Source organism: Micropterus salmoides, unplaced genomic scaffold, assembly GCF_014851395.1.
Source record: "Micropterus salmoides isolate LMB-PRFRI ecotype aquatic unplaced genomic scaffold, ASM1485139v1 Ms_hic_scaffold_1294, whole genome shotgun sequence".
Classification (NCBI taxonomy): Eukaryota; Metazoa; Chordata; class Actinopteri; order Centrarchiformes; family Centrarchidae; genus Micropterus; species Micropterus salmoides.
This window is the reverse complement of record NW_024040368.1, coordinates 18,136-29,667: the sequence shown is the minus strand read 5'-3', so window position 1 is coordinate 29,667 and position 11,532 is coordinate 18,136. Positions and strand designations below refer to the sequence as shown.

The following is an 11,532-nucleotide window of genomic DNA, read 5'->3' as shown; positions in this document are numbered from 1 at the left end:
AGACAGGAAACATGAGAAGCAAGACTACAACTCGGTCATCGTATGAAACCAAACAGGACTGTGTGATTATGTAGCATCTATAACAACTAGGCCACCAGGATGCCCAACACACCTTTATTTCCAGGCACGTTCCCACTTCTCTCAAGAGCTTCACTGAGTGCATGTGGAAACCACACGGAAGGCGTCACGCTAGCATGAGAAATGCTGTGAGGGAACAGCGCTGACATCAGGGACCAGAAAGAGTCTATATAATCCGCTTTCATCAAGCCTCTGGAGACCAGCCTGGCCCCAACACCAGATGTTTGCTAGCAATTGTAGTTTTTTTCTGCTACCATCAGTGAAAAACTACACAGTTACTGTGTGAGTGTGTGTGTGTGTGTGTGTATATGTGCATGCTTGGGGGAGGTTGTGCACGTATGTGTTTGCATCCAAGATATTGTTCGTAACCATGATTAATTACTAATTATCATAATTGTGGTATAGGTTAACCAACAGAGTATTTCTTCACACACACTGTTTACATGTACAGTGTTGTTGCCTTTCTTCATGACTGTAAGCTGAAGAAGGCCGTGACCATTCAATTAAAGTGCCTACGCATATATTGTGCAAGGACATCCACCACTGATACTACTACTACTAACATTACATCAAAGCTTATAGTCGATTACAGGAAGAGATGACACAATGGCAGCAAAGAGTATCAGCAATGCTTTTAATTAATTGTTACAATTGTCCTTGTCTTACAACAATATAGTTTGCCTCTGTACAGTCATAATGTACTGTGATCCATCTGTATGGTAATTGTGTATAAAGAGTGTGCCTGCAATAGGCCATCCTATCACGCCACCTTGCACATGACCTGCCTGAATAAGCAGGGCTTCCTGAGTGACAAGGTCATACGGGGGGAACTAACCCTGCCTGCAGGAGGGTTCAGTTACCTCTCCTAAGTGAAAATTTCTACTACTTCTTCTTTGGAGCAGCACGTTCACCATTAATGCGGCCTGTAAATACCATGAGAGGGGCCTGTGGTTGAAAACACTTGCATAGTTTGTTAATCTGACCAAAGTGACCTTATTCTATCAATGACCAGAGGCACAGCAGCTCCACCTTACACCTTACGGAGCCTTGTTACCCGGAAACACAAGCTGACCAATTCATATTTGAATACACCTTGAACCCTTTAATGGTACCCTCTATTATTTGGCAGAGCACATTTTGAAAAGTGTTATATTTAACTCAACCTGATTGCACCATCTTGAGCACTTAAGTATGTTAGGTACAAAAAAATACACGAGACCTTTTCAGGAGGCAGAACCATCATTCTTGGTTTGTGGCTTGTTTATGGAGGATTTTAATGCAGGTCGATTGCAAAGAGCTAATTGGACATAGTCATGTGAATCCAAATCCCAAGAAAAGGCTGGTGACTTTGTGATAACATTTTCTACTAATTGGTAAAGATGTCCATTGCTGTAATGGTAAAGATGCAGACAATGTTTTAACCAAGCAGGTAACACTTTAACCTCCGCATTTAGCAACACTTTACAAACATGTATTAAATGGCTAATAACAAAAAATAAAAAGACATTTTAAGTGTTAGTAATGTATAGTATTTGTAAATAACTTGCAATTGCAACTGCTTCTATGAAGACATATTACATATTACTATTATTACTGTAAACTGTTTACTTAATCATTTGATATTTATACACCTGCATCCACCACAGGAGGAGTAATAGTTCTTAGGATATACATTAATTAACACTTATATTACTGCATTATAGTATGTTAGATTTTATTAAAGGTTAATATACTGCGTATAAATGCTAAATAGGATGGTTAAAGTAATGTAACATTTCTGATAATAAAATACTGTGAATACAATAATGTTATTTCATTGATCATTTATTAAAAAATATTATATCAGTATCATTTACCTGATGTTTGCAATGAAAATAAATTCACTGATGAGGTATATCCAGGGTGAAACTTATAGTATCGGTAATAATGAATTATCAAAGATTAATTTAAGCACAATAACTCAGTTTTTTTGTTATACTTATTACTGTAGATGGACATGTTGGTAGAGGCTCAGTTGAGGGAAGAAAAGTTATTGTTAGTGCCCAAAGGAACTAAAAATTATTTTTCCATTGCTTTTACTGGGTAGGACCATTACAGGGTTAAAGAAGGACCACCATATGTGTACAGCAAACGATCTCTACTGTAGGTATGACTAATGTACTGTTGATGGGAGGTCTCACCTGACAGCCCGTATGAGTGTCTTTACTGCTGGGATTACGTCCTCCATGGCCACGTCACAATATGGTTTGTCTTCCACGCTGTCCTCCCCAACCCCCTCCACTGAGCCAAAACAGAGGAAGATATATTATTATGCAGAAATGATCCTTTTGAGTGTGAGTGAAAAGTGTTTGGATATGTGTGAGTTGCCTACCATCAGCGGGTGGACGTGGTTTGAGGCGAAGGGAGGTGCGAAAGCGTGTGCGGTCATTGAAGCTCCAGCTCTTCTGGACCTTCCCCGGGCTGGTGGCTTCAGGGACATTCTCCTGGCTGGGAGAGTGGCGGACGTTGGAGCCCGGGGGCAGCGGCGATGCCTTGTTCCGAATGTTTTGGGATGATCGGGAATTGTTCATCCTGATCCGATCCCGGAAGCCCATTTTACCGCTGACAATGAAGATAAAAAAGTCAAATATCTGCACGCACAGTATTCCCTTTGGATCATGACGGGGTTTTTCTCAATCATCACAATGTCCATGCCTTTGACCTTAATGGAAAGCTAAGCTGTGTTATCCGGGGAGTTTAGGGCAGCAGCAGAAGGGCAGCCTGAGTTTGTTAGAAAAGAGTTTGTTAGTAATAGTGAATTAACACAGAAAATATGGCCTCTGACTTTTGTAACAATCATCACAGAGACTCCCCAACAAACAGACAAAACAGGGACATAAACAGACATTTACATTTTGTCTCAGGCAAGGACAGACTAGCTGACTTATCACGGCGGCAGACTGACCGCAGGGACCCACTCAATATTGCTAAAAACTGATTCTGCCCTGAGGATTTGCTCTTTTAATGTGCCTATCATAGCACCTGATTCAGCGAAATCAAGACTGAAACCTGATTCAAGACTTGCAGTAGTGCTGGGACGGCAGAAAATGTTCCACCCACCATCAGAATAAAGACACGCTTCCTTAATCCCTTCAACGGAGTGAATAAGCATCAAAATATTGGCTTCAAAGTACTCTATACAACTCACCACAACCCAAGGCAGGCCAGTATGTGAGGCCATCTATTTACAGGAGGAAAGCCATTTGGCGGCCATTCTCTCCGACAGACTGACTCCTAACGCTGCTGTGATAGCATGCTCTTGAGACCACTGCTTCTCTGTAGCCACTTACATGTTACATACTGTCACGGATCCATGAGGAAATGCAAACATCATGCACCACAGAGCAATTCCAGCCCCAGTTCACTCTTTTACTATTTTTTTTTTGGAACGATGATATACTCTTTGTTGTGCGTGTGTTATGGCCGGCCATTTAAATTAAAATTTAAATAGTTAAGGGATGTTGGTGTAAACAGCATTTCATACAAGGAAGCTGAAATGCTTCAGGTAGAGTGAAGAGAATGGGGAAAATAGAGTGAAAGGCCTTTGCATGCTGTCGGGAAGGGAAGTAAATGATTTGGATGCATCCAGGACCATAAACTTCACTGAATCGTTCCAAAACATTGGAAGAATATCGCATGCAAACAGAAACATTTTAGCACTTAAAAACCTTTTAAAAACACACTGATTTTGTACAAAGGTTTTATGACTAATCGGAAAAAGGAAAGCATGCTGAATCATTTAAACCTTTTCTCCAAGAAGATGCTTTAAATAAGCCAAGCAAACTGAATTGAAAACAAGTCAAGAGCAGGTCAATTCTTTTGACTTCAGCTCCAATTTTGGAAAAGTTGTCACTTATTTTTGAGTGGATATTTTATCTCCTCATTTCATCAGAGACGTCTGATGAAAGATTTTAGATGTCAACTAAAAAAGCATTTTCGTCATATTGTCATAAACCATCAAGGACTGTTGTGTTTTCAACATATGGCTTATCATGATGTCCAAGCCAAACGAGCAAAATCAGCCCCAGTTTCTCAAGCACATAAGACTGAGCTGGAAACAAGAGCATGTCTTGTCAGTGAAGAATTCACTCAAGCATTTGTGGACCAGAGTATAGTGCCTGTTTAAGTATTTAATTGGTGCAGGATATGGTTGAAAATAAGACAAATATCTGCTTTGACAGGGTATTTAATTTATCTAATTCTTCTTTATGAAACTCACAAGCTGTGAATGGTTTGATGCTTTAACATGCTTAAACATTTAGCAGGCTGCCGCACCAGTTCACAAATTTTTGAGTGTTTCAGGCAAGGTGTGCAAGGTGTGTGAGTTAAACGAGGAGAAGGAGTGATGTTATTGATCAGATGACGTTCTAGCGTGCCCCGTGCACAGGCTTGTTGCCATGGATACCTCTGCTTGCGGCCAGCGTGAATCCGGAAGAGACCCCGTTTTTTAGAAAGGAGCTGACTGAGGAGACACACAAGGCAGAGGGAGAGAGGGTGAGGGGAAGAGAGGAGTGGAAGAAGGGACGGGTGGGGTGAGGGAGGACGAGAAGTTCTGGGACACAACCTGGGTACATGGTGAACCCGTGAAAAACCATGGAGAGAGGTTGAGACGGCGGGGGAGGGTGAGGTGTGACATCTCAATAGTCCAAATAGCCCTTTCCTTTCCTGATCTTGTTGCCTTACCTGGAAAGCTGGAAAACATACTTCTGAGAGGCAGTTTTGGATTATAGAGACGCACTCAGTGAGAAGTGAGGAGGTCGGTTTGAAGGATCATGCAAAGGTAGTAGGTAATGTTTCACCTGAGTATATTCATCAAGACAGCCCATTAAACATCATGGTGTGACAGCAGCTCCTCAAATCGAAGACATTTCTACCAGCAAAACTTGAATTATCCAGTAATTCATTCACTAATGTGCTTCTGTCATCTAATGCATGCAATACCATGAGTCCCTTTATTGCCCTGCCATTTGTTTAAGGTTTATGTTGAATCGAATACAACAAATCCGTTCTAACTGTGAATACCCTCTAATGAACAAGCACAGCTCTTGACTTGAAGAACAAACCTGCATGGAACTTCTGCCTTCCTGAGAACGGATGAAGGATGGAGGATGGGTGGCATGGAAAAGATACGATGGAAATAAAGGGAAAGAAAGAGGAAGACAGGAAGAGGCAACCAGTAAGTGAACAGCAGGAGGCAGTGGAGATGAGCTAGAGTATGAGCTAAGCAGACAAAGATGCAGAGAAGAAGGGGGGGCCTGCAACACAGTGGTCTCAGATCAGCATTAGTGAAACATTGTTAGATACACAACACACCCATGCAGAGCGCCAGAAGCAGTCAACCCTGATTTTCTTCTATAGGTCCCTGTTGGTACTGTTGTCATTGTGTGTGTGTGTGTGTGTGTGTGTGTGTGTGTGTGTGTGGGTGGGTGGGTGTGAGCATGAGTGTAGGTAGAAATTGGGCCACCTGTCTGGATGCACTGTGAGGCTGTGAGAGGTAGCGGGGTGCGTACCTGTCCCCAGACAGGTAGGGGGCGCTGTAGGGCCGAAGCCCAGACAGCAGCGTGTGGTAGGAGTTGTGGAGAACCTTCTTGGTGTTACGCTGTCGCTGGAGGTGACTGAACAGTAGCGTCAGTTCTCTGACACGCCACGTGCACAAATAAACAAACAACAACAAAAATAGAAAATGACAAATGATCAAAAAAATAACAAAATATGAACAACTGACAAAAAGGCCAAACTTATGGTCCAAATGCTCAAAAGAAGAGGGATTATTGAGAGAAACGATATGTGAGCATTTTAATTTAAGATATTGCAAAATGAAAGTTTTGGCTTGATGACATTTCTATTTGTGTTTCTCATGCTCCCCTCCTTTTAAGCAAATACAAATTAGTCAAATTAATACGTAAATGCAAAGTATAAGAAACCACTGCGTAGGACAAAATTGAATAGTGGTGGCAGAAGCATTTGAAAAGGTTGGGCCCAAATTTAATTTAAATTATTCATTTTAAAATGAGAGTAAGCACCATTCCTTTTTGCTTAAACCACCACAGACCTTAACTGAAAAGGGTTCTTGATGGACAAAAAGTAGCATTTGTGATACAGTATGTGCTGTGTTTTAGCACGATAATACAAATGTATGGGCAGGGACTACACAAATATAAAACTAAATACTGTACACAACTCACTATTTTGTGACACAACTCTCAAATCTCTGTCTGCATTTCTTACAAACAAATGACCAAAGACAACCACAGATTTCTGATAGCTGAATCTACGTAGCCTGATGGGAATTCCTACCTGAATGAAGGCAACATGCTGTCATAGAAGTACCATGTAGCTGTTAGATAGGAGTGCTTAGCATCTGTAGAGTAGAGACGCCACGCAGCCTAAAGAAAGACACAAATGCACAACACCGAAACACAAAGTGAGAGTTAACCTGACTCTGCACTTGAATGTGAATGTATTAAACAGCCTAAACCTTTCACTGTGGCCATTACCTGTATCAGGTTGGCAGCAGGCATCCTCCTCTTCTCAAAATGCTTCTGCCGGTGCTGCTCCTGAACCTTCAAAGCAAAGCCCGAGCCCAGAATTCCCTGAGGGTCAGAGGTCAAATCAAAGTCAGGAGTGCAACTAACAGCGGGAGAGAAGACCCACTAAATTTAGTTAGTGCTCACAAATTCAAAAATAGGCACTGGGTGTACTACGTGTAGCCTATGTATATACATAACTGTGTATATTGTTTGATTTTACTTAATTTATGTTATACGTTACCATATTCTAATATACTTTTAATTATCTGTTAAATTCTCTCTGTATAGCTTGAAGTGACTACAAACTGTCTTTTCGTTATACAACCTTATTTTTCTTTATACAACGTTATTTCAAGGCTTTGTTACCTTAAAATATAAATATATAGATGTGAATATATATGAGACTTACAGCAGGCAGGGCAAAGAAGGAGACTCCCAGAAGAGCGAAGCCGGCAGCTAGGAGCCGTCCCTGCCAGGTGCGAGGGGTCTTATCACCATAGCCAATAGTGGTTAGAGTTATCTGAGGGGGTGAAAAAGTATAGATGATCTCATACACACAACATGATAACAAAATGTAAACTGCAATGGGCTGACACACTGCACTGAGACACAAGACCTGCTTTCTCTTAGGAGTGTTTACTTTAAAAGCTAGGGGCTCCAACAGGTTTAGTGAATGGTATTAAAAAAATATTACATTAGTTATCAGAAGGAGATCACATAGAATATCATAAATGTGTGTGATTTGGTTAAAGAGAGTTCAGAGGTACAGTAGTCTGGGGGGATCAAATTACATATCACGATCCCATAGGCATCCAGGAAATGAGCAAAACTAAAACAAGTAAACGGGGGTTGAGGGAACAAACTTTGTCTGAGTGGAGGCCAACATTCTCAGACTTTGAAATCTGTTCCATATCTAAAAACCTAGAACGCCAGTTAAAGTTATTCACAGAACATACACTACTCCCTAGAAAACTAGAACACTGATTTACACCTGTCATTTGTGTCATATTAATTCTATAGGAATCTTTGTTAACTTGAGTGTCCACATGTCATCAATCTTTTTAGAATTGTGTTACTTTAAATAAGCATTAGCTGATCTCGTTAAAAAAATTCTTTACTCCTACTCCTTGACCTGTCACTCCTTCATGATTCTCATATCAATCTGAAGTTTAAGCAATTTATGGATTTGCTGCTGCTCAGAAAACAATCTTTGGGCGTTCCCTGGTTTCTTAAAATCCTAGGTTACTGCTGATATCTATGTGTAATTACTTTGGTATATATTATTCTGCTGAATATATACGTTTGTAGTAAATCTGGAAAGCTTGACAACAAGAACTGAACAACACTCTACTGATGACGCATGGCAATCCCCCTGAACGGACATCATAAACCTTATATCTCAAAACTGAAAAACAAACACTTTCCCAAAGGTCTTTTGCCTATTATGCACCTCTTTATGTTTGCATTGCCCATTACCCTCTTGTTTTATATCTATAATATTTTGATGACAAAGTAAAATATTATTTCTTCAGCCACAGTGATCCTGTGTGCCTGTGTGAATTGTGTAGTACTCACAGTCCCCCACCAGAGGGAGTCTGCATAGGTGTTGAAGTCTGAGTTGATGTCTTTCTCTGCCAGGTAGACCAGGAAAGAGGCAAAGATAAGGACCAGGAAACCTATGTACCAGGCTGTAATCAACTCCTGAGAGAGAAACAGGAGAGGATGTATCAATCACACCTGTCAGCAGCAGCAGCAACAGCATCTTCTCCATCATAGTCCCTGCTGTCATTACCATTTCACTTTCATCATTATTCCCATCATTATCACATTTGGCTTTAACTTTGACTTGGCTGCACGGTTCTGTTTAGATAGCTGATGCATCAGTTAATCATCATCATCACTGTGTTCTGCAGATAACCGGTGGGTGTCAGGTGTTTAGGTCAGCACAAACTAATTGCCAAAAATGAGCAGCTCGAGGGGAGTTCGGTGTTTTTAGGGTAGTGAATGTGATCAAGTAACAACTGGTCATCAGAAGACTCACCACATATGCCTCAACACTGAGAGTTTTAAGTTATTTATCTGACTAGTAACCATCACGACCATCATCACCAGCCTTTTAATAGTTGTTTCCTAACTCAACCTCTATCCTGCTCATTTAATAATCCGTATATGGCTACCATGCATTTGTATCCTTTTAATTTCCAATGTCTGCACAACTAACCGATGTCTATGAATTATTCTTAAATATAAAGCTGAGCATGTGTAAAAAGAGGACTATATTTAGCATTCCCACCTTGCTGTGAGCGTAAACCACTGAGCCCAATAGTTTCCAGGTGCCTCCCCTTCGGTCCATACGAACCATACGCAAGATCTGCAGGAAACGCATGCTGCGCAGTGCTGACGTGGCAAAGATGTTGCCCTGCGTCCCTGCTGCTATCACTGCCAATGATGCCACAAATACTATGAAGTCTATGGTGAAGACGTCCACAGAGAAAAAACACAGAGAAAAGAGGTGAAGACAAGTCTGTATGAGGTTATAAGATTTAACAAATTTTCACACGTAGGACTTTGACATAGGACTTTGACGTAGGACTTTGACGTAGGACTTTGACGTAGGACTTTGACTCGGGTTGGTGTCCTCTTCACACACACATACAAACCTATGACACAGAAGGGCTTCCTGGCAAATCTCAGCCGTCCCTGCCATCCACGGTATCTGCAGCAACAGCCAGCCGCCCAGATCCTGATGAAGTACTCCAACCCAAACACCACAATCATGACAAACTCCTACAAACCACACACAAGTAAAGGTCAGTGACATGCAGTAGTCAAGCTCAGTGTTTCACAGATTACCCAAACAAATGTATTCCCCACCAATAACCTTTTATGTATTTATTGTTTTATGTTTTCAAAGTTCAGTGTCCTTCAGTTATGTGTGACATTCTGTCATCTCATAGTTTTTGCATAAAATTATGCATGTCAAAAGTGTCCCCTTAACAAAACATCCAAGGTATTCATTTTATTTCATGCAACATACTGGTGTTTATGGATCTTAAGCTATTTAGACATATGTCATAAAAGTTAAAAAGCACATGTGTGGTGAACATCTAAGTCTGGAAGTGAATTTTCCACCCTTTACAATAACACATGAACACACCCCCCTACACTGCGGACAACTACTCATTATTTCTAAATCTGTGTGAAACACTGATAACTGATGCATATTCTTCACACGATGCTCTGTCCTCTATCTATTAAACCTTTGTTATAACATAATATTTGGTGAACAGGCTGGTAAAATAAAGGCTGAAATGTTACAAAGCAAGAATTTTAAGTTCAACACTTAATTGATTAACTTTATATTTTATGAAAGATGAAATGAAAGGATTATAAAAGTTCTAGCATTAACAGTCATAGCCTATTAACATGCCACTTTGTCAGTCTTCCCTCTATCTCTTTGTCTTTCTTGCTTTCAGGTTTTTACTGAATGGGCAGTTTAAGATGCACTGAACCAATCTATCATTAGAGCCAATGTTCGTGTAAGTAAAGTCCACTAATGGGTAATTGCCTGCTAATGGCCGGGTAATGGATCAAAAGAGAGAAGAGAGAGAATGTGAAAGTCAAAAGTCTGACCATTAAATAACACGTAAAGATAAGCAAGGTGGGAAGAGAGACGGGATGGAGAGAGGACAAGTCAGGTTCAGAAGGAGAAAGCAAGTGTCCATTACCTTTCACTAAAGCAGCCGACAAGAGGCAAAGGGAGATTATGGGATAGCTATTAGGATTAGTGGATCATGTCTGTGATTTCCTGCACAGTCAACAACACCTGAATCCTCCCAGCTGCTTACATGGCTGTCTGTGCACAACGTACGCAAACACGTACGGATACACTGCAGTAAGTGAGATGCTCTATGTAAAAGGACAGCGTATAAAAGTGGATGGAAGCTGAAGTAGTCATATGTGTCTGCCTTTTTATATACAGTCTATGGTGTGTGTGTGTGTGTGTGTGTGTGTGTGTGTGTGTGTGTGTGTGTGTGTGTGTGCAACAGCAAAGGAGCGAGAGAGAAGGGGACCTACCAGGATGAAAAGACCTTGGTTGGCAAACTTTTGGTGGTCTGGGATGGTGGAGAACACAGACAACACCAAGCAGCTCAACACCAGCAGAAAACTGAAACACCAATCACACACAGGTCAGTAGACACATTTGAAAACAAACATCAGAAATAAGAAAACTCTTTGGGTTTTATTAATCCCTTCAGAGAAAAAACAAATGGACTAAATAAAATTCATTAAAAATGCTTTGTTCACTCTCTGAGTGATTAACCAAGAGAGAAAAACAAAATTGCAAATAAGCAGGAAAAGATTTGTTGATCCATAACATAATAGGAACATAGCATGCCAAGCCATGTATGATCAGTGGCACAAGAATCAGAACAATGTCACCAAGTTTAGTTGTTTTATGTTATTGAATATACAGTAATAAATATACAGTAGGTATTCAATTCAACACAGTGAATCTGAACATTTACTGTATATGGTTTCATGTAAACTACATTTGAGTGCTGTTAAACTTAAACTCAAATAATCTCATTCCAGCATAAATAAACTGACTGGATGATAGACTCTCTATGTGCTGAAGTAATTTATTGTACTGTAAAATGACTGGTATTATAGCACTTCTTTCAAAGGAAGACTGGAACCCTGCAGCTCTGCTGGCACAGAAAATTACTGTCCCACAGATGTAATGGCCACTTCAGTTAGAGAAGTACTTCAGAATAAAGCACAACATAAATTATGGTGAATGGTATCTTGTGTTCGAGGTGCTCTCACGTTAATATAAACACTTTGTCTCTTCCACGGCACTGGAGAAGTGAGTCTCCACTAG

At 40.6% G+C, this 11,532-nt stretch overlaps 1 protein-coding gene across 1 annotated transcript; it reads right to left on the bottom strand.

Moving 5' to 3' along the window:
- Positions 1-1,963: 1,963 nt before the first annotated feature.
- On the bottom strand, positions 1,964-10,838 carry LOC119900175 (potassium voltage-gated channel subfamily KQT member 4-like; the record flags this gene model as incomplete). Its single annotated transcript, XM_038714935.1, has 10 exons — positions 1,964-2,358; positions 2,450-2,679; positions 5,628-5,753; positions 6,415-6,503; positions 6,615-6,710; positions 7,057-7,167; positions 8,223-8,348; positions 8,941-9,116; positions 9,308-9,434; positions 10,725-10,838. Coding segments are annotated over 10 exons (1,299 nt in total), but the record flags the coding sequence as incomplete, so codon positions are not given.
- Positions 10,839-11,532: the final 694 nt, after the last annotated feature.